This window comes from Lagenorhynchus albirostris, chromosome 6, assembly GCF_949774975.1.
Source record: "Lagenorhynchus albirostris chromosome 6, mLagAlb1.1, whole genome shotgun sequence".
In the NCBI taxonomy this organism is placed as follows: Eukaryota; Metazoa; Chordata; class Mammalia; order Artiodactyla; family Delphinidae; genus Lagenorhynchus; species Lagenorhynchus albirostris.
In genome coordinates this window covers 21,270,324-21,297,136 of record NC_083100.1, presented here as the reverse complement: position 1 = coordinate 21,297,136, position 26,813 = coordinate 21,270,324, and the positions used below count along the sequence as shown (strand labels likewise).

At 42.0% G+C, this 26,813-nt stretch overlaps 1 protein-coding gene across 2 annotated transcripts in view; it reads left to right on the top strand.

Annotated features, from left to right (window-relative positions):
• XRCC5 (X-ray repair cross complementing 5) overlaps positions 1-26,813 on the top strand; it is a 100,249-nt gene that overhangs the window by 24,935 nt on the left and 48,501 nt on the right. For both annotated transcript variants that reach the window (XM_060152160.1, XM_060152159.1), the window contains 4 exons: positions 3,033-3,170; positions 4,037-4,127; positions 7,576-7,709; positions 21,152-21,348. In XM_060152160.1, the coding sequence (XP_060008143.1) occupies positions 3,033-3,170; positions 4,037-4,127; positions 7,576-7,709; positions 21,152-21,348 (560 nt within the window). The remainder of the gene's footprint in view (positions 1-3,032; positions 3,171-4,036; positions 4,128-7,575; positions 7,710-21,151; positions 21,349-26,813) is intronic.

The window sequence follows — 26,813 nt, the reverse complement described above, 5'->3', positions numbered from 1 at the left end:
TAGCCTTCTTCAGATACTTAGAGGATTATCATATGGAATAGAAACTAAACTATGCTTCCTACCAGAGGGTAAATTGGAACCAACAAGTGGTCATTTTGTTCAAGATGAAGAATTATTTTATCAACAAAGATTACTGTCTCCAGATGGATTGGTTCCTTGTGAGATGGTCAGATCCCCATTCCTGTAAGTTTCTAAGCAGAGTCTCAACAATCAGATGTTAGGAAGGGAATTCCTTCATCATGTAGGTTGTTAAACTAGATGAATACTTTTGTTTTTCAGCTCAAATATTCTATGATTCTATGAATATATTCCTTTTTAAAAATGTTTTCTCTTGGGCTTCTCTAGTGGCGCAGTGGTTGAGAGTCCGCCTGCTGGTGCAGGGGACACGGGTTCGTGCCCCGGTCCGGGAAGATCCCACATGCCGCAGAGCGGCTGGGCCCGTGAGCCACGGCCACTGAGCCTGCGCGTCCGGAGCCTGTGCTCTGCAACGGGAGAGGCCACAACAGGGAGAGGCCCATGTACCGCAAAAAAAAAAAATGTTTTCTCTGGTCATTAGCATATAATTTTTTTTGTATGGAGAATCTACATTTTTATGTGCTGGTTTTCACTATGTGGAAGAGAACGGGAGAAGAGAAAGGGAAGGAAATGGAGCTTTAGTTGAGTTTCCCACAGGGGTAATATGGTGTTCTAGCTGCCATTCCGGACCCCATCCTTCCTTCTTTTCTTTTTTTTTTTTTTTTTTTTTTTTTTGCGGTACGCGGGCCTCTCACTGTTGTGGCCTCTCCTGTTGCAGAGCACAGGCTCCGGACGCGCAGGCTCAGCGGCCGTGGCTCACGGGCCCAGCCGCTCTGCGGCACGTGGGATCTTCCCGGACTGGGGCACGACCCCGTGTCCCCTGCATCGGCAGGCGGACTCTCAACCACTGCGCCACCAGGGAAGCCCCATCCTTCCTTCTTTAAGTATCCCAGTTGGTCCTATCAAAGACACCTAAATAAAAACTTGCAAACAAATTGAAAGTAATCTCTTCTAATCACTTCGTCGTCGTGCTTATCTGGCCTCTCTTATGGGACTTGTTAGAATATATACATTCTGTACTTGGTACACATCTCATTTCTGCTAGTAAAGAAGCTCAGTGAGATGAGGGACTCAACTGTGTTTTCTTACATTGCCTAAGGTAGTGCTTAGCCAAGAGTAGGCACAAAGTAAATATTCCTTGAATTGAACTGAAAAGGTAATCAATCTGTCATGAAATCTGTAGAGGATTTTGATGACTAGGTATTGATGTCATAGGTTTTTAGTGGAGGAGATGGGAATACACATAGCTAACTTTGATAAGGGTTAGCTGTAACACTGAGAAAAGTACAAAGTTTTTGGGGAATTATGGAGAGGGAGAGAGCTGAGTGAAGCAAATCTGAAATGGGGAGCTTGTCAATTTACTGGGCCTTGAAAATGGGTTAGAAGCTTGAGAGCCAGAGATTTGGAGAGAGCATTCTAGTGAGGAGGAAACTGTACAAGCAAAAAGCTACCGAGGTGGGAGGGTACAAGACTTGCCCGTGAATAATGATCAGCTCTACCGAGGCAGGGATAGAGGAACCCTTGGAGGTTTTTATGGAAGAGGGTGACGTGATCAGCTCTAGGAACAGGGGAGGCAGTGATGGAACAGAACAGATAGAATTTGAAAGACGGCATAGAGGTAGACTTGGTAGAGTGTGGTGAACACTTGAAGGTGAGGGACTGTAGGCAGGCATCATCAGCTGTAGGGCTTCTCATTTGGTTGACTGGGAGGTGGTGTTAGTGGAAGCAGGGAGCACAGGAGGAGAAGAGGGGGAAGACAGGAAGCTTAGTTTTGGTCATGGATAGTTTGAGATACCTAAGGTATAACTGTACGAGTTATCTACCAACTAGTGGGCGATATAAGCCTGGATCTCGGGAGAGTTTTTTTTTTAATCTTTTTTAAAAATTTATTTATTTATTTTTGGCTGCATTGGTCTTTGTTGCTGCGCATGGGCTTTCTCTAGTTGGGGCGAGCGGGGGCTGCTCTTCATTGCGGTGCGTGGGCTTCTCATTGCGATGGTTTCTCTTGTTGCAGAGCACGGGCTCTAGGCATGCAGGCTTCAATAGTTGTGGAACGCAGGCTCAGTGGTTGTGGCTCGCAGGCTGTAGAGCACAGGCTCAGTAGTTGTGGCGCACGAGCTTAGTTGCTCTGCGGCATGTGGCATCTTCCCAGACCAGGGCTCGAACCCGTGTCTCCTGCACTGGCAGGTGGATTCTTAACCACTGCACCACCAGGGAAGTCCCTTGGGAGAGTTTTAAAGCTGAATATACAGACTTTTGATTCATCAACTCATGGGACTGGATAAAATAAATAGTCGCGAAAGTAGAGTTTTAGAGTGAGAGGAGGAGAGAAAGGCCAAGAGCAGAATTTCAAGATTAGTTGGAAGAACAGAAGAGCTGGGGGAGGAGTGGTGTACAGAAGTAGAATAACAGGGCAGAGTGTTGTTTCTGAAGCCAAAGAAGGAGAAAGTGTAGAGAAAGAGGGGTGGTCAGGTGCTACTGATAGATCAAGCAAATAGAATGCGGACTAAGAGTTAGGCAATTTGGAGATCATGGGGGACTTCAGAGGATAATTTCAGTAAGGAAGTGGGTCAGTAGCTTGATTAGATTGAAGAATAATTGTGTTCTAAGCAGTGAAACAGCAAGATTATTATTTCATGAAATGTAAAGATGAAGGGAAAGAAAGTTATAGATCCTAATTTGTGGAGAGAGGGGCAAAGAAAGGTTTTGTTTAGAGTGAGGGTGTGAATTCAGAGGAGAAGGAAAATTGAAGGAATAAGAGAATATAACGAAGAAAAGTTCCAGAAGAGGTTCAGTAAATGTGATTAAATGCAGATGTGTACAGTGTAGCCTTAAAGTGGTTAGAGGGGCACTTAAAATCTAAAACAGGAAGAAAGCGAATAACCATCTTGTAAGTATTGTGCTGTGAAAATCCTCACGTGTTTGATATGTGTTAACGCATGCATCTTTCTTACTAGGCGGCAGCAGTTGCCCTTTCCTCCCTGATTCATGCTTTGGATGAATTGGACATGGTGGCCGTAGTTCGATATGCTTATGACAGAAGAGCTAATCCTCAAGTTGGCGTGGCTTTTCCTTATATCAGGGACGCCTATGAGGTAAACCTGCAAGTCTTTTATTCATATTAATTTTTTTCCCTTCAGTTCCTTTATTCTAAACAATGCTTCTCAACTGTTAACGTGCATGAGAATTACTTGGGGGATCTTGTTAAAATGCAGTTTCTGATTTTGTAGGTCTGGGGTGGGGTCCTGAGATTCTGCATTTCTCACCAACTCCCCCGTAATGCTGTTGCTGCTGGTCTGTGAACCACACTTTCAGATGCAGTGGAAGGACATGAATTATAAGAGGATGCAAAGAGCTTCTTATTAAATCAAATCAGTAAACATTAACCGTGATCTTCTGTTTGCCCAGTCCAGGGACCTTCTCTCCATTCTCATCCTTCTTGACTTCTCAGAACCTAAAGGGAGTACAGATTACCTCCCTTTCTACAACAGCCTTTAGTGTGGATAAAGGTTGAGGGTGTGATTTTCTTGTGATCCTGGTGAAGTTCCGTTTTCCTAGGGCTCTCCTGTTTAAAATACAGGTCTAGATCCCTCGCCATTTCCCGTTTCTCAGAGAACTCACTGTAGCAGAAATGGAACGAGAAGGCAGATATCTTGACTTCCACATCAGCTTGCCAGTCACCTTGACTCTCTCATTTGTTGTGTTGGTCATGCATTTTGTAGGTATTCTTTGATAGTCTTTCTTTTAAGCGTTTCTTTTATGTTTAATATTCTTTGTACTGTTTGCAGTTGTGTACAGCTAATCACAGAAATCGGAACACTTTATTCTCCATGTCCCAGACTTGAGCCGTCCGATTTTTGAAATCCTTTTGTTGTGCCACTTTCACAGTGTTTGAGGTCAACTTTAAATTTTTTCCATTAATTCGGTTGTTTCTGTTTTTACCTCCACTCTTTCTCATTAGTGTTTAGTGTACGTACAGCTGCCTTTCATGGAAGACTTGCGGCAGTACATGTTTTTATCCTTGAAAAATAATAGGAAATGCACTCCCACAGGTGAGTTTATTTCCATTTTGCTCACTGATTGGCTCTAAACACAGATTGTTTTGGGGAAATCACCTGCCTTTAGTCATGGTTTGGGGCTAGGATTTCACAGGGTGGAGTTACAGTTGACCCTTGAACAACGAAGAGGTTAGGGGCACCACTCCCCCCAGTCGAAAGTCCATGTATAGCTTTACAGTTGGCCCTCGGTATCCATGGTTCTGTATCTGCAGATTCAACCAATCTCAGATTGTGTAGTAATGTACATATATACTTATAATCCACATATAAGTGTATCTGAGCAGTTCAAACCCACGTTGTTCAAGGGTCAACTGTAGTTGGATTCCAGTCACACTCATATATGGTAATGATGAAGGGGATTTTTTTCCAGTAGCAGGGATAGGTTTGCTCCAAACGTTGTCTAGTTTCCCCCTTCTGACTTAGAGCTTGTATCTGGGGAGCAGCTTGCTGGAAATGGATGCACATTCTTTAATTGTGAGCAGAAGGTTTGCCCTCTACTGAAGTGAACTGCCATGTGGTATCAAACCTGTGACTAGTGTCCTATGTAAAATATGATGTGACTTTAACCAAAAAGTGACAGTACTATAGATGCCCTTTTCTCTTTGCCCTTTCTTCAGAGTTTACGTTATCAGTGCAAGTCCTATTCCAGGAGTTACTGGGAGCTTAATGAGAAGAGGTCTTTATTAAGCATCTGGCTGCAAATGTCAGGGTGCTACCCAGAGTGATTCTCACACACACAGATCCTGTCTTCCAGAAATCTCACAGTTTACGACAGTTATCGCAAGATGTACCAGTGGGCTGAATGTAGAGAACATACCAAAAAGAACACAGAATGATGAGTAGATGTTTTAGTTGACAAGTTTAAATCTGCATCAGTGTAGGATTAGGGAATTGTGAGGTGAGTCTCAGAACCGGGTGCCCTCTGTACATTGGGAGCAGTGTGCAGGGCAAAAGCTAAGAATCAAATGGGCCCCTAGGGCTTGTATCTTTACCTTCCAGAAATGAGTCTCTCTGCATCACGTGGAACCAGGCATGGGCTTGAATGTGTAGAGAGTGCCAGCATGTTACAGTATTCTGTCTCTTCCTCTTGGTAATTCCAAACTTTAAATGAGAAGAACATTTAAAGAAGAGAACTTTGTTGAGAGATTACCTTATAGATATATATCACTCAGGATCTAAAACATTAAATATTTTTCGATCTGTTGCTTTATATTGTGTGAGTTCTGTGACATTTTTGTTTGCATTTGCTCCATTGGAAAAACGGATCATTAAAATTGTTTGGCATATTTCCCAAGTCAGCATTTATGTAGGGGTGTGTAATGCCAGCGTAGTCTGGCCTGATAGTAGCCTGTCATAGCAGATGGAAATCACCAAATATTCACCCACACAGGTACCACCTGCTTCCTATTACCGGGTGGACCCTGCAGTAGTCAGCTTGAGATGGTGCCTGAAACCTCCCTTGGAAACTCCAAAAATGGGATAGAAATGTCTCATGATAAATATCTGTATGCTTGTTCATTTTGTAGTAGCTGTCCAAAAGGGATGTTTGAAAAGGTGAAGAATAGAAGCATAATGAACTTTTAGGAACTGCTTACTCTTTTCCGCCTTTTGCCTAGTGACAGTGAATGATCCCAAAATAGCACTTCGGTTTTAATAGCTGAACTGCTGTATGAATCAGCAGAATGAAAGTTACACATGGCAGTTTAGGTAGAAGCATTTTTGGGAGAGTTGCCTTTCATCCACATTGCTTTGGGCTGTGTCGTTTTCACTGACTTGGTAGATTTTTATTGGGGAGAACTTGCTTCCTATCTGGTATTAGACATAAAGAAGAGGACGTCATGTTTCTGCTCTCGAGATCCTTAGAATTTGAATGGAGTGGGGTAAGACATGTATGCAGGACTTTTTCCCAAAGAAGACATACATACGCGTGGCCAACAGACACATGAAAAGATGCTCAGCATCACTAATCATTAGGGAAATGCAAATTAAAACCACACCTGTCAGAATAGCTATCATCAAAAAGACAACAAATAACATGTGTTTGCAAGGATGTGGAGAAAAGGGAACCCTTGAGCACTGTTGTTGGAATGTAAATTGGTACAGCCACTATGTAAAACAGTATGGAAGTTTCCCAAAAAATTAAAAACTAGAACTACCATATGATCCAGCAGTTCTACTTCTGGGTATTTTCCCAAAGAAAACAAAAACACGAACTCAAAAAGATATATGCATGCCTATGTTCATTGCCACATTATTTACAGTAGCCAAGGTATGGGAGCAACCTAAGTGTCCATCAATAAATGAATGGACAAAGAAGATGTGATACACACACACACACACACACACACACACACACACAGAGAATGGAGTATTACTTAGCCATAAAAAAAGAATGAAATCTTGCTATTTGCGACAACATGGATGGACCTAGGTGAAATAAGTCCAACAGGGAAAGACAAATACCATATGATTTTACTTAAATGTGGAATCTAAAAAACAAAACAAATGAACAAATAAAACAGAAACAGACTCTTAGATACAGAGAACAAACTGGGGGGTTGCTAGAGTGGAGTGGAGTAAGGGGATGAGTGAAATAGGTGAGGGGGATTAAGAGGTACCAACTTCTAGTTATAAATAAGTCACAGGGATAAAATGTACAGCATGGGGAATATAGTCTATAATATTGTAATAACTTTGTATGGTGACAGATGGTAACTAGACTTATCATGTTGGTCATTTTGTAATGTATAGAAATATTGAATCACTACGTTGTACACCTGGAACTAACGTAGTGTTGTAGATCAATTATACTTCAATTTAAAAAAAGATTGAAAACAAAAGACATGCACGCAGGTCTGTGTGATTAGTGCCATGAGGTTTGTGAGAGGAAAGAACTCATTCTGACTTGGGGAGACTGTAAAGGAATCCACTCACTCTGGTCCAATGGCGTCTTCCTGTTAAGTTGGTATACTCTGGTACAGGTAATGTTAAATCCTTATAAAGCTAATGCTTCATTTCCAAAGGCATTTTCCTTTTCTTTTTTAATGTTATTCTCCTTTGCCAGTTACCAGTTTTTTTAATGTCAACTCAATGAATACTGAGTATTTTGAATTAGCATATGGAAGGTGGGTTTTGTATGGCTCTGGTGCATTTTTCTTGAACAAACTCTTTTGCTTTTGATAGGATATTCCACTATCAAAAGTTCATTAGAGCTGGGAAGTACCTAAAAGACCAGCTACTCTAAATAGCTCTCTTTGCAAATAAGAAAACCGAGGCTCAAGTAAAGAAATGATTTGCATAACTAGAGAGTATTTTTGGCAGGGCCAGGACTGAATATCCTGCCAGTATTGCTGTGAATATCTGTGAATGGAAAGCATTTGTTTTGGAGACTAATGGAGGTAATCATTATTTCCTTTTGCTGCTCTGTTTATTCTTGTCTTAGAGGCGCAGTTGAGTGCTGTTGATGCTTTGATTGACTCCATGAGCTTGGTGAAGAAAGATGAAGAGGAGGGCACCATTGAAGACTTATTTCCAACCAGCAAAATCCCAAATCCTCAATTTCAGAGATTATTTCAGGTGAGAGAGGAAAGGTGAACCAGTCATACTTTTTTTAGATGAAAAGAGAGCTAAGTGAAAAGTTAGGGTAATTGGCTGGTCCCAATCAAACTGAGGGCTCAGTTGCTCTGTCTATTTAATGGAAGAATAACACCTTTCTCTACCTACTGAAAAAAGATAAAAAAAATACTCTGAGCTTTTAGAAAGAAAGAAGTAAAGTTAGGATGTTTTTAAATTTTTTTCTGGGAGAAGGGTAGATTTTTTTTTTTTTAACAGGAGGGCTAAATAAAAAGCAGATTCTTCTTTTATGCTTTTTACTGGGTTTCTTCCTCTGTTTTATGTGAATGAGGCTTTTCCTTGTTTTTTTTTTTTTTTTTTAAAATATCCAAATAGGAGGGGGGTTTTTATGAACTGTGTAATATGTAACCACTATTAGGGAAGAAGTGTTAGAGGTCAGAGAGGTTATAGTATGAACTTATTAAAGAGTAGCTAAAATAAAGAAAAATATAAATTTCTGAGTCTTGGTACAAAGGAATTAGAAGATGGACATTGGATTAAGGGAAGCTGGGTAACTTGACAAGAGAGCTGATTTGTGTGAAGGAAGGGGAGGAATGGACCAAGGATGAAGTGGTAGGGCTATCCCAACCCTGGAATAACCTGATGAAAGCAGGACATAAGCTTCTCTGAACCCCACAAAGGTGAAAAAAATCACAAGCAGCTTTGCCAGGCAAACTTTTCCCCTCGGGGAATGGAGGGCCTACTGCTGTGGCAGGTGCGGGAGGCGGGGAGGTGGGAAAGGAGGCTGCATGTTGGGGAGTTCCGTGATTGTCCCTTTTGACTCATTTCTCAAAGCATCCTTAACAAACTCAAGTCCGTGTTAGGGCCTGTTGTGATTTTGAGGGATCTTCTACTCAGAAGAAACTGCCTGGTTTTTTGATGGTTGTAATTAAAAAAAAATCTTTTTTTCTAAAATCAGAACTATGAAGATTAACAGGTCAAGACCTGACTCAGTGAATACTTTCGTATTCTAGGTGTAATCAAGTATAAATTACTTGTATACATTTCTTTGCGGTTTTTGACAAGTGGACTTCAAGACATGAAGGCCTTTGCCATTTGTAGAGAAGGGAGGAGCAGACTAGTTGGTGTGGAAAGCTTGCAAAAACAGGTCACTATGGTGAAAAGTAGAAACTTCTAATACTTGGCAGATACCAAGGGTAGGTACTATTATCTTCAACAAATATTTGTTGGATTAATGAACAGATGCAAGCCATAAGTGCAGGCATTGTTATCTTTTTTTTCATTATTATCTTTTAAAGCTTTAAGAACTGGCAACTTTGATTTTTACAACCTACCGACTTTGTTTTCTTTTGTAGGGGAGAGTTTTTCTTTTTTTTCTTTTATTTTTTTTAATATCTTTTTTGGAGTATAATTGTTTTACAGTGTTGTGTTAGTTTCTGCTGTGTAGCAAAGTGAATCACCTATATGTATACATATATCCCCATATCCCCTCCCTCTTGCATCTCCCTCTCACCCTCCCTATCTCACCCATCTAGGTGGTCACAAAGCACCGAGCGAGCTGCTCTGCCTATGTGATGCAGCTGCTTCCCACTAGCTATGTATTTTACATTTGGTAGTGTATATATGTCAGCGCTACTCTCTCACTTCATCCCAGCTTACCCTTCCCCATCCCTGTGTCCTCAAGTCTGTTCTCTACATCTGCATCTTTATTCCTGTCCTGTCCGTAGGTTCATCAGAACCATTTTTAATTTTTAGATTCCATATATATGTGTTAGCATACAGTATGTGTTTTTCTCCTTCTGACTTCACTCCATGTGACAGACTCTAGGTCCATCCACCTCACTACAAATAACTCAATTTCGTTTCTTTTTGTGGCTGAGTAATATTCCATTGTATATATGTGCCACATCTTCTTTATCCATTCATCTGTCGATGGACCCTTAGGTTGTTTCCATGTCCTGGCTATTGTAAATAGTGCTGCAGTGAACATCGTGGTACATGACTCTTTTTGAATTATTGCTTTCTCAGGGTATATGCCCAGTAGTGGGATTGCTAGGTCATATGGTAGTTCTATTTTTAGTTTTTTAAGGAACCTCCATACTGTTCTCCATATTGGCTGTATCAATTAACATTCCCACCAAGAGTGCAGGAAGGTTCCCTTTTTTCCACACCGTCTCCAGCATTTATTGTTTGTAGATTTTTTGATGATGGCCATTCTGACTGGTGAGAGATGATACCTCATTATTGTTTAGATTTGCGTTTCTCTAATGATTAGTGATATTCAGCGTCCTTTCATGTATTTGTTGGCAATCTGTATATCTTCTTTAGGGAAATGTCTATTTAGTTCTTCTGCCTGTTTTTGGATCAGGTTGTTTGTTTTTTTGATATTGAGCTGCATGAGCTGCTTGTATATCTTGGAGATTAATCCTTTGTCAGTTCCTTCGTTTGCAAGTATTTTCTCCCATTCTGAGGGTTGTCTTCTCATCTTGTTTATGGTTTCCTCTGCTGTGCAAAAGCTTTTAAGTTTCCTTATGTCCCATTTGTTTATTTTTGTTTTTATTTCCATTTCTCTAGGTGGTGGGTCAAAAAGGATCTTGCTGTGATTTATGTCATAGACTGTTCTGCCTATGTTTTCCTCTAAGAGTCTTACAGTGTCTGGCCTTACATTTAGTTCTTTAATCCATTTTGAGTTTATTTTTGTGTATGGCATTAGGGAGTGTTCTAATTTCATTCTTTGACATGTAGCTGTCCAGTTTTCCCAGCACCACTGATTGAAGAGGCTGTCTTTTCTCCATTGTATATTCTTGCCTCCTTTATCAAAGATAAGGTGACCATATTTGTGTGGGTTTATCTCTGGGCTTTTTATCCTGTTTCATTCATCTATATTTCTGTTTTTGTGCCAGTACCATACTGTCTTGATTACTGTAGCTTGGCAATATAGTCTGAAGTCCTGGAGCCTGATTCCTCCAGCTCTGTTTTTCTTTCTCAAGATTGCTTTGGCTATTCGGGGTCTTTTGTGTTTCCATACAAATTGTGAATTTTTTTGTTCTAATTCTGTGAAAAATGCCATTGGTAGTTTGATAGGGACACTGAATCTGTAGATTGCTTTGGGGAGTATAGTCATTTTCACAATATTGATTCTTCCAATCCAAGAACATGGTATATCTCTCCATCTGTTTGTATTGTCTTTTTTTTTTCTCTTTAAAAACTTTAGCGGGCTTCCCTCATGATGCAGTGGTTGAGAGTCCACCTGCCAATGCAGGGGACACGGGTTCGTGCCCCGGTCCGGGAGGATCCCACATGCCACGGAGCGGCTGGGCCCGTGAGCCATGGCCACTGAGCCTGTGCGTCCGGAGCCTGTGCTCCGCAATGGGAGAGGCCACAACAGTGAGAGGCCCACGTACCGCAAAAAAAAAAAACTTTAGCAAAATTTATTTGCATACAGAGTGCTCATTAAACTTTTTTTTGCTTTTTCATTAAAACAGTCCACACCCTCTGTTGACACTGGTTTCTGTTGTTCTAAGTACTTGAAAACAACAAATGGCATTTTCTTAATTAAGAGAATTTTTATTAACACAAGTTGCCTTTGCATGTACAGTCCAGTTTATTGAGGTTTTGTCCTGCGTAGGCTCAGAGTGGGAAGGTCTAATGTTCTGCTTCCTGGCAGGGAAGATGTTTGTATCATCTTTAATTTCTTTCATCAGTGTCTTATAGTTTTTTGCATACAGGTCTTTTGTCTCCTTAGGTAGGTTTATTCCTAGGTATTTTATTCTTTTTGTTGCAGTGGTAAATGGGATTGTTTCCTTAATTTCTCTTTCTGATTTTTCATTATTAGTGTATGAGAGTGCGAGAGATTTCTGTGCATTGATTTTGTATCCTTCCACTTTAACAAATTCATTGATTAGCTCTAGTAGTTTTCTGGTAGCATCTTTAGGATTCTCTATGTATAGTATCATGTCATCTGCAAACAGTGACAGTTTTACTTCTTGTTTTCCAATTTGGATTCCTTTTATTTCTTTTTCTTCTCTGATTGATGTGGCTAAAACTTCCAAAACTATGTTAAATAATAGTGGTGAGAGTGGGCAACCTTGTCTTGTTCCTGATCTTAGAGGAAATGGTTTCAGTTTTTCACCACTGAAAATGATGTTGGCTGTGGGTTTGTCATATATGGCCTTTATTACGTTGAGGTAGTTTCCCTCTATACCTACTTTCTGGAGATTTTATCATAAATGGGTGTTGAATTTTGTCGAAAGCTTTTTCTGCATCTATTGAGATGATCATATGGTTTTTCTCCTTCAATTTGTTAATATGGTGTATCACATTGATTTATTTGCATATACTGAAGAATCCTTGCATTCCTGGGATAAACCCCACTTGATCATGGTGGATGATCCTTTTAATGTGCTGTTGGATTCTGTTTGCTAGTATTTTGTTGAGAATTTTTACATGTGTTCATCAGTGATATTGGCCTGTAGTTTTCTTTTGTGACATCTTTGTCTGGTTTTGGTATCAGGGTGATGGTGACCTCGTAGGATGAGTTTGGGAGTGTTCCTCCCTCTGTTATATTTTGGAAGAGTTTGAGAAGAATAGGTGTTAGCTCTTCTCTATATGTTTGATAGAATTCTCCTGTGAAGCCATCTGGTCCTGGGCTTTTGTTTGTTGGAAGATTTTTAATCACAGTTTCAATTGCAGTGCTTGTGATTGGTCTGTTTATATTTTCTGTTTCTTCCTGGTTCAGTCTCGGAAGGTTGTACTTTTCTAAGATTTTGTCCATTTCTTCCAGGTTGTCCGTTTTATTGGCATATAGTTGCTTGTAGTAATCTCATGATCCTTTGTATTTCTGCAGTGTCAGTTGTTACTTCTTCATTTCTAATTCTGTTGATTTGAGTCTTCTCCCCTTTTTTCTTGGTGAGTCTGGCTAATGGTTTATCAATTTTGTTTGTCTTCTCGAAGAACCAGCTTTTAGTTTTATTGATCTTTGCTATCATTACCTTCATTTCTTGTTCATTTATTTCTGATCTGATCTTTATGATTTCTTTCCTTCTGCTAACTCTTAGGGTTTTTTTGTTCTTTCTCTAATTACTTTAGGTGTAGCATTAGGTTGTTTGAGATGTTTCTTATTTTTTGAGGTAGGATTGTATTGCTATAAACTTCCCTCTTAGAACTGCTTCTGCTGCATCCCATAGGTTTTGGGTCATTGTGTTTTCATTGTCATTTGTTTCTAGGTATCTCTTGATTTCCTCTTTGATTTCTTCAGTGATCTCTTGGTTATTTAGTAGTGTATTGTTTAGCCTCCATGTGTTTGTATGTTTTACGGGGTTTTTTTCCTGTAATTTATGTCTAGTCTCATAGCAGTGTGGTCGGAAAAGATACTTGATAGGATTTCAATTTTCTTAAATTTACCAAGGCTTGATTTTTGACCCAACGTATGATCTGTCCTGGAGAATGTTCCATGAGCACTTGAGAAGAAAGCGTATTCTGTTGTTTTTGGATGGAATGTCCTATAAACATCAGTTAAGTCCCTCTTGTTTAATGTGTCATTTAAAGCTTGTGTTTCCCTATTTATTTTCATTTTTGATGATCTGTCCATTGGTGAAAGTGGGGTATTAAAGTCCCCCAGTGTTATTGTGTTACTGTTGATTTCTCCTTTTATGGCTGTTAGCATTTGCCTTATGTATTAAGGTGCTCCTGTGTTGGGTGCATAAATATTTACAATTGTTATATCTTCTTGGATTTATCCCTTGATCATTATGTGGTGTTCTTTGTCTCTTGTAATAGTCTTTGTTTTAAAGTCTGTTTTGTCTGATATGAGAATTGCTGCTCCAGCTTTCTTTTGATTTCCATTTGCATGGAATATCTTTTTCCATCCCTTCACTTTCAGTCTGTATGTGTCCCTAGGTCTGAAGTGGGTCTCTTGTAGACAGTATGTATATGGATCTTGTTTTTGTATCCATTGACCGTCTGTGTCTTTTGGTTGGAGCATTTAATCCATTTACATTTAAGGTAATTATCGATATGTATGTTCCTGTTACCATTTCTTAATTGTTTTGGGTTTGTTTTTGTAGGTCTTTTCCTTCTCTTATGTTTCCTGCCTAGAGAAGTTCCTTTAGCATTTGTTGTAAAGCTGGTTTGGTTATGCTGAATTCTCTTAGCTTTTGCTTGTCTGTAAAGGTTTTAATTTTTCCATCATATCTGAATGAGATCCTTGCTGGGTAGAGTAATCTTCGTTGTAGGTTTTTCCCTTTCATCACTTTAAATATGTCCTTCCACTCCCTTGTGGCTTGCAGAGTTTCTGCTGGAAGATCAGCTCTTAACCTTATGGGGATTCCCTTGTATGTTATTTGTTGCTTTTCCCTGCTGCTTTTAATATTTTTTCTTTGTATTTAACTTTTGATAGTTTGATTAGTATGTGTCTTGGCATGTTTCTCCTTGGATTTATCCTGTATGGGACTCTCTGTGCTTCCTGGACTTGATTGACTATTTCCCCTCCCATGTTAGGGAAGTTTTCAACTATCATCTCTTCAAATAGTTTCTCAGACCCTTTCTTTTTCTCTTCTTCTCCTGAGACCACTATAATTCAAATGTTGGTGCATTTTATGTTGTCCCAGAGGTGTCTGGGACTGTCCTGAATTCTTTTCATTTTTTTTTCCTTTATTCTGCTCTGCAGTAGTTATTTCCACTATTTTATCTTCCAGGTCACTTATCCGTTCTTCTGCCTCAGTTATTCTGCTATTGACTCCTTCTAGAGAATTTTTAATTTTATTTATTGTGTTGTTCATCATTGTTTTTCTTCTGGGTCCATGTTAAACGTTTCTTGTATTTTCTTCATTCTATTTCCAAGCATTTGGATCATGTTTACTATCATTACTCTGAATTCTTTTTCTGGTAGACTGCCTATTTCCTCTTCATTTGTTTGGTCTGGTGGGTTTTTACCTTGCTCCTTCATCTGCTGTTTATTTCTGTGTCTTTTCATTTTGTTTAACTTACTGTGTTTGGGGGCTCCTTTTCACAGGCTGCAGGTTTGTAGTTCCCATTGTTTTTGGTGTCTGCCCCCAGTGGGTAAGGTTGGTTCAGTGGCTTGGGTAGGCTTCCTGGTGGAGGGAATTGGTGCCTGTGTTCTGTTGGGTGGGGCTGGATCTTGTGTTTCTGGTGGGCAGGGCTGCGTCTGGTGGTGTGTTTTGGGGTGTCTGTGAACTTAGTATGATTTTAGGCAGCCTCTCTGCTAATGGGTGAGGTTGTTTTCCTGTCTTACTAGTTGTTTGGTGTGGGGCGTCCAGCACTGGAATTTGCTGGCCACTGGGTGGAGCGGGGTCTTAGCAATGAGACGGAGATCTCTGGGAGAGCTCTGGCCGATTGATAATTACATGGGGCTGGGAGGTCTCTGGTGGTCCAGTGTCCTGAACTCGGCTCTCCCACCTCAGAGGCTCAGGCCTGACACCAGACCGGAGCACCAAGACCCTGTCAGCCACACGGCTCAGAAGACAAGGGAGAAAAAAAGAAGGGAAAATCAGTCAGTCAGTCAATAAAATTTTTTAAATTATTAAACTAATATAAAATAATTTAAATAAAGAAAGAGAGCAACCAAACCAATAAACAAATCCACCACTGATAACAAGTGCTAAAAACTAAACTAAGGTAAACATAAAAATCAAAAACAAATCAGTTGCAGACAGCAAACCCAAGTCTGCAGTTGCTCCCAAAGTCCACCTCCTCAATTTGGGATGATTCGTTGTCTATTCAAGTATTCCACAGATGCAGCATACCTCAAGTTGACTGTGGAGATTTAATCCGCTGCTCCTGAGGCTGCTGGGAGAGATTTCCCTTTCTCTTCTTTGTTCGCACAGCTCCTGGGGTTCAGCTTTGGATTTGGCCATGCCTCTGTGTGTAGGTCGCCTTCAGGCATCTTTTCCCATCCAGACAGGATGGTGTTAAAGCAGCGGCTGATTAGGGGGCTCTGGTTCACTCATGCTGGGGAGAGGGAGGGGTACGGTAGTTATAACTGGAATGCGGGGCGAGCCTGCGGCGGCGAAGGCCAGTGTGACATTGCACCAGCCTGAGGCACGCCATCTGTTCTCCCGGGTAAGTTGTCCCTAGATCACAGGACCCTGGCAGTGGCGGGCTGCACAGGCTCCTGGGGGGTTGGGGGTGTGGACAGTGACCTGTGCTCGCACACGGGATGCTTGGTGGCTGCAGCAGCAGTGTTAGTGTTTCATGCCCGTCTCTGGGGTCTGAGCTGATGGCCGCGGCTCACGGCCTTCTTTGGAGCTCGTTTAGGCAGTGCTCTGCCTTCTGTCGGCAGACGGGGAAGGAATCCCCTCTCCTCGCGCACCACAAAACAACAGTTTCTTGCCTCTCCGGCACGTGCAGACTTTTTCCCAGACTCCCACCCAGCTAGCTGTGGCGCACCAGCCCCCTTCAGGCTGTGTCCATGCCACCAACCCCAGTCCTCTCCCTGGGATCTGACCTCCGAAGCCGGAGCCTCAGCTCCCAGCCCCCGCCCATCACGGCGGGTGAGCAGACAAGCCTCTCGGGCTGGTGAGTGCTGGTCGGCACCGATCCTCTGTGCGGGAATCTCCCCACTTTGCCCTCTGCACCCCTGTTGCTGCGCTCTCCTCCGTGGCTCCGAAGCTTCCCCCCACCACCCCCCGTCTCTGCCAGTGAAGGGGATTCCTAGTGTGTGGAAACTTTTCCTCCTTCACAGCTCCCTCCCTGAGGTGCAGGTCCCGTCCCTATTCTTTTGTGTCTGTTTTTTCTTTTGCCCTACCCAGGTACGTGGGGAGTTTCTTGCCTTTTGGGAGGTCTGAGGTCTTCTGCCAGCGTTCAGTAGGTGTTCTGTAGGAGCTGTTCCACATGTAGATGTATTTCTGATGTATTTGTGGGGAGGAAGGTGATCTCCGCGTCTTACTCCTCCGCCGTCTTGGAGGTCCCCCTTGGAGAGTTGTTAACATGGCCTGTCTGTATAAAGAAGTATCATTGCTAGGGTATGTATAAATTGAATTCACTTTTTCTAAAACAAATATTTATTGAGTACTAACAATGTATCAAGTGCTGGTGATACTATGAGCTCATTACCTGAAAAGACCCCTCCAGAGGAGTGAGAGGAGAAGAGAGAGAGAAAACCAATAGGCACAATAGTGGTGGGTACAAAATACTGTGGGAATAAGAGGAAAGAGAGATTCTTGCAGGTGAGTGACTTCAGGAAGATTTCATTTAGGAATAAAGGCAATGTGTGATGTGCTGTGGGCATGCCAGGCAAAAGAAGTAGCACATGCAAAAGCAAGAAAACACAAAGAAGTGTGATGTATTTAGGGATCCACAAATAGTTCCATTTGGCTGGAGAATAGGCTCTATGGGAAAATGGTGGAAAAGGTAGCAGGTAGCAGACAGGTCATGAAGAGCCAGTAGTTTTTATTTTATCCTGTAGGCAGTGGGTAATCACTAAAGGATTTTGTCAGCAGGCGGGTGACATGATTTTTAGAAAATAGGTCTGATGGTGGCATGGGAAATGGACTAGAGACCAGTTAGGAAACCTGCAGTGGCCCCCAGGAAGACTTGAATTAAAGCAGTGACGGAGAGTGGAGAGGAGAAAATTTAGAAGGTAGAGTAGATAGGACTTAAGGGATTGGATGGTGGTTGATGAGAAATAGGAATTGAAGATAACAGGATCCTAGCTTGGATGACAGGAAGGATGACATCACCATTAATTATGATAAGGAATATAGAATGAACAGACAGAAAAGGTAATTCATGTATTCTTGCAAGTGTTAAATTTGAGTTATCTGTTGGCTGTCCCAGTACAGACACTCAGTGGGAAGTTGGAAATAGGGGTGCAGAGCCCAGGAGAGCGTTCAGGACTAAATGTATAGATTTGAGAGTCCTCTTCATTTAGGTAGAAACAGAAGTGAATGAGGTCACCTGGGAGAGTCTGTTGAGTGAGAAGGAGGGAGAATGAAGTCCTGAACACCACCATGATTGGACAATTAGGGATAGACAGAAAAGCTGCCAGAAATGAAACAGTGTTCCTACCTCCAGCCTCCCCAAAAGGTCAGAGAGACAGAAAGAACTAGAAGAGTGTTGGAAAGGAAAGAATCACAAATCAGACGTTGCACAGTGGTGAAGAGAGCTGAGCCTGGCAAAGGGCCTTTAGGGTTTGTAGTGAAGTCTCTGATGACTTTGAGGGCCCAGTGGGAGTAGAGTGATGGGGCGTTAGCCAGATTACAGTACCTGTAGGAGAAACCTTTACTGATGAAGGGAAGAGAGAGAGAGAGGATCCAGGAAGCTACAGGAGGATGTAGGACCCAGGAAGACTTTTTTTTTCCTTTTAAAATAGCTATAACTAAGAGTAAATGAGCTGGGAGTAGGGGGCAGAAGGAGGGAGAGGTTAGTAATCAACTTGTTGGCAAGATGTTAATTTAATTCTAATTTTGGAAAGAAATACTGAAAAATATGTCTTTTGTCAAGTGTACGGTTAATACTGCCTTTTAAATAATTGATACTGGGTTGCTGAAATCAACATATTAGTAACTTACAAGCTAGCCACCAGTGGCCTGCAGTTTTTCCTCTAGTCTTTTTCAAATTGTAAAAATCACATCAAGGAAAACAGTTGCTTAAAGGAGAAATTAAGTAGTTTGAGGACTGAGATCTCAGCTTCTCAGCTACTAAAAAGTGTCACTTTCTCATAACCTTTTTTTTAAATGAATTGGAATTTTTTTGATTGAATTTTTATCCTACTTAGCTTTATCTAAAATGTGACCTTTAAAAAAATATGAGAGGATGATGCTTTAGAACATCTCTTGTGGGTCCCTTATTACTGACTTATGGGTGATGACACTATTTGAAAGAATTGCCTGGAATTCAGAATTCTTTTCCCAAAAATGTCACTTGGATATCACAGATAGAATCTTCCAGAGTATTTGCGAGGTAGTCTGCTATGTTGGGTGTTGGATTTCTGCTTACGTCTTTAGGGCTTTGTAAGCTGTTTTTGGTATTTTATTATTTTTTTTAATAAATTTATTTATTTGTTTATTTATTTTTGGCTGCATTGGGGTCTTCGTTGCTGCATGCACGCTTTCTCTAGTTGCGGCGAGCAGGGGCTACTGTTCGTTGCGGTGCGCTGGCTTCTCATTGCGGTGCCTTCTCTTGTTGTGGAGCACAGGCTCTAGGCGCACAGGCTTCAGTAGTTGTGGCATGTGGGCTTAGTAGTTGTGGCGCACGGGCTTAGTTGCTCCACGGCATGTGGGATCTTCCCAGACCAGGGCTCGAACCCATGTCCCCTGCACTGGCAGGTGGATTCTTAACCACTGCGCCACCAGGGAAGTCCTGTTTTTGGTATTTTAATAACTGACCTGAAGGTGAGTGCTGTGAATTGCGAATTATGTATTAGAAGGTTGGGGTAGATTCACAGGTTTGGGATCTTTGTGGTTTCGCCTTTTGCTTTTCATTAAACAGGCCTAATGTCATTGATGCTCCAGGGAAAGTAGAGTAATTAGGGAAAAGAAAGCAGGAGTCAAAAAAAAAGAAAGCAGGAGTCAGCCTCTGAAACAATGAATTTACTAGGAGAAGGAAGGCTTGGGGTTGGTCTCTTGAAATTGGGAGCAGAACATGAAATTTCTAGAGGAAATTGCTATTTAATACATACCTCAGGGTTTTCTGAATTTGTAGAACATTGACTCTTTGATGACATTTACTGTTTAAGCCCAAGTATCTTTATTTTTTTAGAACCGAAAAGTCTAGCTTCCATTTTTACAGGGTACGAAAACAATCCATGGAGTAGTTTAAATCATATACCTTGTGATATGAAACAGTAATTTTAAAATCGCAGGAGCTATTCAGCTCCATTTTTTTCTTTCCAATTACTAACATATAAATTGTTCAAAGGTGGGAATAGGAGCCTTGTTCTCCAACCTAATTTTGGAATTATCTGCTAGCAAGGGGAGTAAAACATCAATGAATTGAGAGTTTCATTTTTTTTCTTTTTTTCTTAACGGTTATCTCATTTTTTTATTACATTCCTGCACTGCTTTTAGAATACTTATTTTTCTGGGCAGATAACACTACTGCCAAGGCCTGGTAGTCTGAAAGCAGTATCAGTGATTGAATGGGAGTGGCTTGCGGTCCGGATCTCCACCTGTGTGAGCAGCGGAGAACCTGCCCTGGCCTTGGTCTTGGCCCCACTCCTGGTGCTGCTTCCTGACACCTCTGTCACCTCTTCTGTAGAGTTCTGAGAAAGAGCGCTTTATTCACTCAGCCAGTACCTTTTAGGTGCTTATCATGTGTGGGGTGCTCTTTTCAGTACTTGGAATTCAGCAGTAGACAAGACAAACAAGATCTCTACTTTCAAGGGGTAAGTGGAGGTAACAAACAGATAAACTAAAAAATTGATGAGATAGTTTTAGATAATGATAAATACTATAAGAAATATAAGACAAGTTTAATGATAGAGAATGACAGGGTGGTAACACGGGGGTAAAGGGCTCCTTCATACGGTGTCAGGGAAATCCTCTCAGAAGAGATGATAATTTAGCAAAGAACAGAATGATTTTAAAAAGGGCCAGCTCTGTTGAGATGTAAGGGAAGGCAGAAGAGGCTGAGGGAGCGTTAAGCACAGGACCCAAAGTCTGGAGTGAGCTGGCATGTGCGTGAAGCAGGAGGAAACCAGTCTAACGGGGCGGCTGGGGTGAGCAAGGAGGAGGGAGGCATGCAGGGGCTGTGTTAGGGTTGACTTCAGGATATGGAAAGCAACTTGTGTTAAGATGACTTGAGCTGCAGTAGAGCCGTGAAAATGGATGCAGGGAAACCAGTTAGGAGGGGATTGTGGTAGCCCACATGAGAGGTGATGGTGCCTGGACAGGAGTGGTAGAGTGGAGATGGACAGAAGTGAGTAGATGGGTGGAGAATAGCCCAAGCTCGGCACTCGGGGGAGTTTTGGGACAGACCAGTAGTCTCATCTCTTCCACAGTGTTCATCCTGGGACTCACTGAGCATGGGCACCTCCCCTTTAGCATCTGATTCATCCACCTTAGGTTGTCTTCTAAGGTTGTGCAAGGGAGAAAGCACAGCATGCTGAAGGGAGGTTAAAGGATTATAACCAAAAAGTTATCATCGCAGATTGTCAGAGGCTTTTGGAATTGCATCTCAGGGAACCTCGTATATCCTCCAGGTAGTCAGAGCAGTGGCCTCTTTTTATGAGATGAGGCTCCTTTCCAGGAGGGCTTCAGCTGACGGTGCTGCTAGGCTTAGATCTGTTTTACAGTTGCTTTTAGACATTACCAACGTCCTGCTAACCAAGGCGGTTCTGGGTCCACCGTCTTTGCTGTCTTTTACATATGGTAGGAATCCCATAACCCTCCCAAATTAAAGAATGAGGATCCGTGATCAGAAGAGTGTAATGAAGCTGTGTGTGATGTCTACATCTGCATTTTAAAATCCTTATGCCTTTTCCACAGTGTCTGCTGCACAGAGCTTTACACCCCCAGGAGCCTCTGCCCCCAATTCAGCAACACGTTTTGAATATGCTGGATCCCCCCACTGAGGTGACAGCTAAATGTCAGGTTCCTGTCTCTAAAATAAAGACCCTTTTCCCTCTGACTGAAGTCCTCAAGAAAAAGGACCAAGTGACTGCTCAGGACATTTTCCCAGATAAGTGAGTACTTGATGGAACTATGTGTGACGCTGGAACACAAAGATTGGTTGTGGTCTTAGAGGGGCTGTGGCATTAAGGGTTGCAACCTGGGTTTGTGGAATCACAAAGGTGGGAGGAAGAAACCTTTTGCTATTTGAGCCTTGCATTGGAAATCCTGGTTTCTCACATCTGTCCACTGTAGATATATTTTATCCTTGTGCACCTAGAAATTAGAGCTACCTTTGGGGTTGTTGACTTTTTGATCAGCATCAGATTCTTGATGAATTATATATATAGGAAGACAAACAATCTTTGAATATCTAAGACTGAATTTTAACATTTTTAAAGTAAAGGGCTGAGGATGAGAGAAGAGGGGTAAAAGTCGTAAGGTTTTTCGTTTTGGAGGTAAGGTGTCAGGAGAATATCGGTGAGATTTTGGGAGGGAAAATGGGAAGGCGAATGAAAAACCTGGCCCTCGTTGTGCTGTTACTGTGTTGATGTGCTTGGATATACCATTAGTGAGGTGTAGTTTAAGGATTGTAAAATGGTTTTCATATCCTTAGATCAAGCTCTCAGGTAGCTATTAAGTGTTTTTTCCCCACATCAAGTCTGTTTAGAATTATATCAGTTTCCATTCAAAGCAGAACAAAAACAAACCTTAAGAAGCTGTTCTTATCCAGAATTATTTGGGTGTGTGACATTGATTTTGCCAGGTTTTGGTTTTATTATTGGTGACTTTTCCTCCCAAATCAAAAGGATCTACTCATTTCTTTAGGTTGCATTCCAAGATCCAGTTTTAGATCACAGTTTTTTTCCTTTTTCTTTGATTTCCTTCCCACGGCTGTGTCTGCATTGACAAAGTAAAGCTTGTATTTGTAAATACCCCATTGGACCAGTATTGAGTAATTTCCAGAAACCTTCAATTTACAGGGTTCTGTAAATTGTTAATTTAGTGAATTATCTGCCAAGTTGAAAAGACAGGTTTGCATTTTCGGTGGCTTTTTAGAGGTTAATACCCTAAACTTTGTCAGAATTGGGGGGAAAAGAAAAAAAACCAATCATGGGATTGAAAGATTCTCTCATGTGCATTTCTAACACATCCTGGAGGCTTTTATGTTTCTTTTTAGTCTGTCATGCCTTCTTCTACATAGGAAGACTGTCACTAAAAATCTACTTCTGCTTTCCTCATCTACCTAGATCCCTCTGGATTCGTATCTTAGAACAGTTCAGTAAAATTCTGAGTCCTTTTCTTCCCATGACAGCCTTGCCTTAGTCTCTTCTGCAGTCATATGGCTGTTCCCTCTCTGTGTATTAAAGCTCCAGTTCATGATCTTGATTACCTTCTGGTATTGTGGGAAAGAAGTGGGCCATTTTCTCCTCCTCCTGCTGATTAAACTGTAAATTAGCTGGTTAAAAAAAAAATACCAGCTAGACCCAGAAGGCTGTTCTGTGATTTGATCCCTGCTGTGATTACACCTTCAGCCCTGTTCCCGTCTCTCACTTTCAGGAAGCTTGAGCCTGCCAGGCTTCTTGTTCTCTGCCCCCATAATGGGTTTGTTTTGCCACACAGCCAAATTAGCTGTGGGGGGCCGGAGAATAATCTTGCGCACACACACCTACGCACACCCCAATTCTCTACTCTTCCTTCTCAGAAGTCTTAGTTTTTAAGAACTGCAGAAATGACACATTTAACAAATATTTATTGAGCACCTCCTATATTCAAGAATGACTGAGTCCTTCTGCAGGGTTCTTACAGCCACTCAATTTTTGTGATAAGGCTCCAATCAGCTTTACAGGTGGTCTCCCTAAGGGAAAGAAGGATTGCTGACAACCAGCTATGTTTTTGTGTATATTCAGCATCTCCGTATCCAGGGTACATACTTCCAGTATACAGATGAGGGGCTGAGGTGGGGGGAGGGGCACGTGTCTGTTCAGGAAGTGTCAGAGGCCAAGGGAAGACCTCTGAGCTAGGAGTCTCTAGTTTTCATTCCAGCTTTTTCACTCTTGATCTAATTTTGTTTAAATAATTTTACCTTTATGAGAGTTCCTTCATCTAAAAACAGGCTCATCGTAAGAGACATTATAACAGTAAAATCACAGATATTAAAGGACTTTAAACTATTTGGAGGGAAGGCAGTAGTCAAAACCCAGAGCAGTAATACTGTCATCAATAAAAACACTGAATATTTGAAAAGATCTACTATTCATGCTGAACCTGTTCAATCCCTAGTGTTGAAGTGATTTCTTCAGTTCAAGAGGGTAAAAGCACCGTCTCACACTGCATTCCCAAAATGCACTGAATATTACCCTCATCACAGAGAAGCACTGCATCCCTTAATGTTGCTGGACACCCTTGCAATGAAAGTAGCATCTCTTGGACAGGACTTACATGAGAATAGGGACATCTGAGGTCTGATCCTGCCTATGGAACTAATATGTGATCTTGATTTCTTTTTATCTCTATATGCAAATAGTGTAAAGTTTTCTACTTTTTTCAAGTCCCCTAAGACCCCAGTCCCTACTTACTGTCAGAGTCCAACCTCACCTGGTTTTACTGGCTAAGACTTTAGACACCAGGGTCAAGATAGTGTGAGTTGGTCCCCTTGCTCTGCAGTGTGACCTTAGTTGCAAGTTGCTTATCCTCCCTAAGCCTCAGTTTCCTCGTGGGTAAATAGGGATAATAGGAATATCTGTCTCATAGAGTTGTCTGCAGGTTAGTTGAGTAATATATGCTGTTCACTGTTCACTGTTGTCACCCTAGAATGGCACAGTGCCGAACACATAGTAAGAATATAGTGTTTGTGAAGAGATGATTTACAAAATCCTAGTCCTGTCCCTAGCACATTTTCAACAACTACGGCAGTGGCGACGATCATGATGGTGATTTCACAGAGAAAACAGAGGCCAGTAGGCGGGAACGTCTCAGTTTTCTGGCCCATCTTACCTAAAAACATATCTGTATGGCATCTGCCTTTACTTCCTTTTTTCCTGCCTCAGTGGAAGAGAGTACCTCATCCTGTCCCAAGTTAATCCTTTCACCTATGTCCTGGGATGCTATTTCTGTCCCATCTGGTACCTCAGTCCACTGATAATTTCTTCCTTCCTTCTGTATCTTCAGCTTCTCCCTCTGTACCAACTCCTTTCCCTCCACACATTAACATTTTATTTCTTTCCTCTAAAAGAAAATGAAGTAATTCCCTCAGTTTCCTCTCTCTAATTACTACCTGTTATCATCATCTTTCCTTCCATAGCCAGGCTTATTAGCAGAAGAGCCTGTACTGCTTCTTTTCCTAGCACTCACTGGCTCGGCCTTCTGCCCCCACCACTGCCCTGAAACTGGTCTTCTAAAAGACGACACTAACTGGGCTTCCCTGGTGGCACAGTGGTTGCGAGTCCGCCTGCCGATGCAGGAGACACGGGTTCGTGTCCCGGTCCGCGAAGATCCCACATGCCGTGGAGCGGCTGGGTCCGTGAGCCATGGCCGCTGAGCCTGCGCGTCCGGAGCCTGTGCTCAGCAGCGGGAGGGGCCGCAACGGTGAGAGGCCCGCGTACCGCAAAAAAAATAAAATAAAAGACACCAACTGCTGGATTTACTTAAACGTGGCAGTCCTTTTCTTTCGTTTTTTTTTTGTTTTTTGTTTTTGTTTTTTTGCGGTACGCGGGCCTCTGACTGTTGCAGCCTCTCCCGTTGTGGAGCACAGGCTCCGGACGCGCAGGCTCAGCGGCCATGGCTCACGGGCCCAGCCGCTCCGCGGCATGTGGGATCTTCCCAGACCGGGGCACGAACCCGTGTCTCCTGCATCGGCAGGCAGACTCGCAACCCCTGTGCCACCAGTGAAGCCCTCTTTTCTTTCTTGACCTCTTTGTGGCACATGACATTGTCAGTTATCCTTTCCCTCTTGAAACTCATATGTCTTCCTTAACTTCAGATTCTCCAGATTTTTCTCTCTAAACCTTTGACGGGCTCCCTCTCAGATTCCTCTGGGGGCTGCTTTTCTTCCCCCACCAACCTTAAATGTTGATGTTTTGTAGGACTCCTCCTCTGAAAGAGCTGACATTTATTGGACATAGGTGTGTATTATCTGTTTGCATCCTTTTGACCATCTTATGAAGTAGATTCTTTTATTCACTTCATCTTAAAGCTGAGGACACTGAGGCTTAGAGGAGATAAGAAACTTCCTCAGTATCACAGCTGGTTAAGCGATGGAGATGGATTTAAACGCAGGCAGTTTGACCCCAGGGCTTACATTCTCAACGATTATGCCAGACTGCACATCCTAAGACCTTTATTATCAATATATCACATATGGGTCTCCAAAAATAACTAAAAATCTTGTCTATCCTAATATACTTCCATCTTATCCACTGGATCTTAAGTGTCTACAGATAACTCAAGTTCAGTATGTCCAGAAGTGACTTCATCACCTTCTTTCTCTTTCCACACTCCTTTCAACCCCCTCTTCATTGCTGTGATTCTCTATTTCAGTGAATGACACCTAATTTCCAGGGAGTCATCCCTTTTCTTCACTCCCCACATCTAATTGGCTTACCAAGTTGTATTAGATTTACCTCAAGTTCACTCCTTTTGCTTCAGGTTAGTACAGTGGCTAATAGCATTGATTTGGATCAAAATCCAAGTATTTCTTTTTTAATTTTTTTTCTTTTCATTTATATATTTATTTATTTTTGGCTGCGTTGAGATACGCAGGCTTCTCATTGCGGTGGCTTCTCTTGTTGCAGAGCACGGGCTCCAGGTGCGCAGGCTCAGTAGCTGTGGCTCATGGGCTCGGTAGCTATAGCTCGTGGGCTCTAGAGCGTAGGCTCAGTAGTTGTGGCACGCGGGCTTATTTGTTCCGCGGCATGTGGGATCTTCCCAGACCGGGGCACGAACCCGTGTCTCCTGCATCGGCAGGCAGACTCGCAACCCCTGTGCCACCAGTGAAGCCCTCTTTTCTTTCTTGACCTCTTTGTGGCACATGACATTGTCAGTTATCCTTTCCCTCTTGAAACTCATATGTCTTCCTTAACTTCAGATTCTCCAGATTTTTCTCTCTAAACCTTTGACGGGCTCCCTCTCAGATTCCTCTGGGGGCTGCTTTTCTTCCCCCACCAACCTTAAATGTTGATGTTTTGTAGGACTCCTCCTCTGAAAGAGCTGACATTTATTGGACATAGGTGTGTATTATCTGTTTGCATCCTTTTGACCATCTTATGAAGTAGATTCTTTTATTCACTTCATCTTAAAGCTGAGGACACTGAGGCTTAGAGGAGATAAGAAACTTCCTCAGTATCACAGCTGGTTAAGCGATGGAGATGGATTTAAACGCAGGCAGTTTGACCCCAGGGCTTACATTCTCAACGATTATGCCAGACTGCACATCCTAAGACCTTTATTATCAATATATCACATATGGGTCTCCAAAAATAACTAAAAATCTTGTCTATCCTAATATACTTCCATCTTATCCACTGGATCTTAAGTGTCT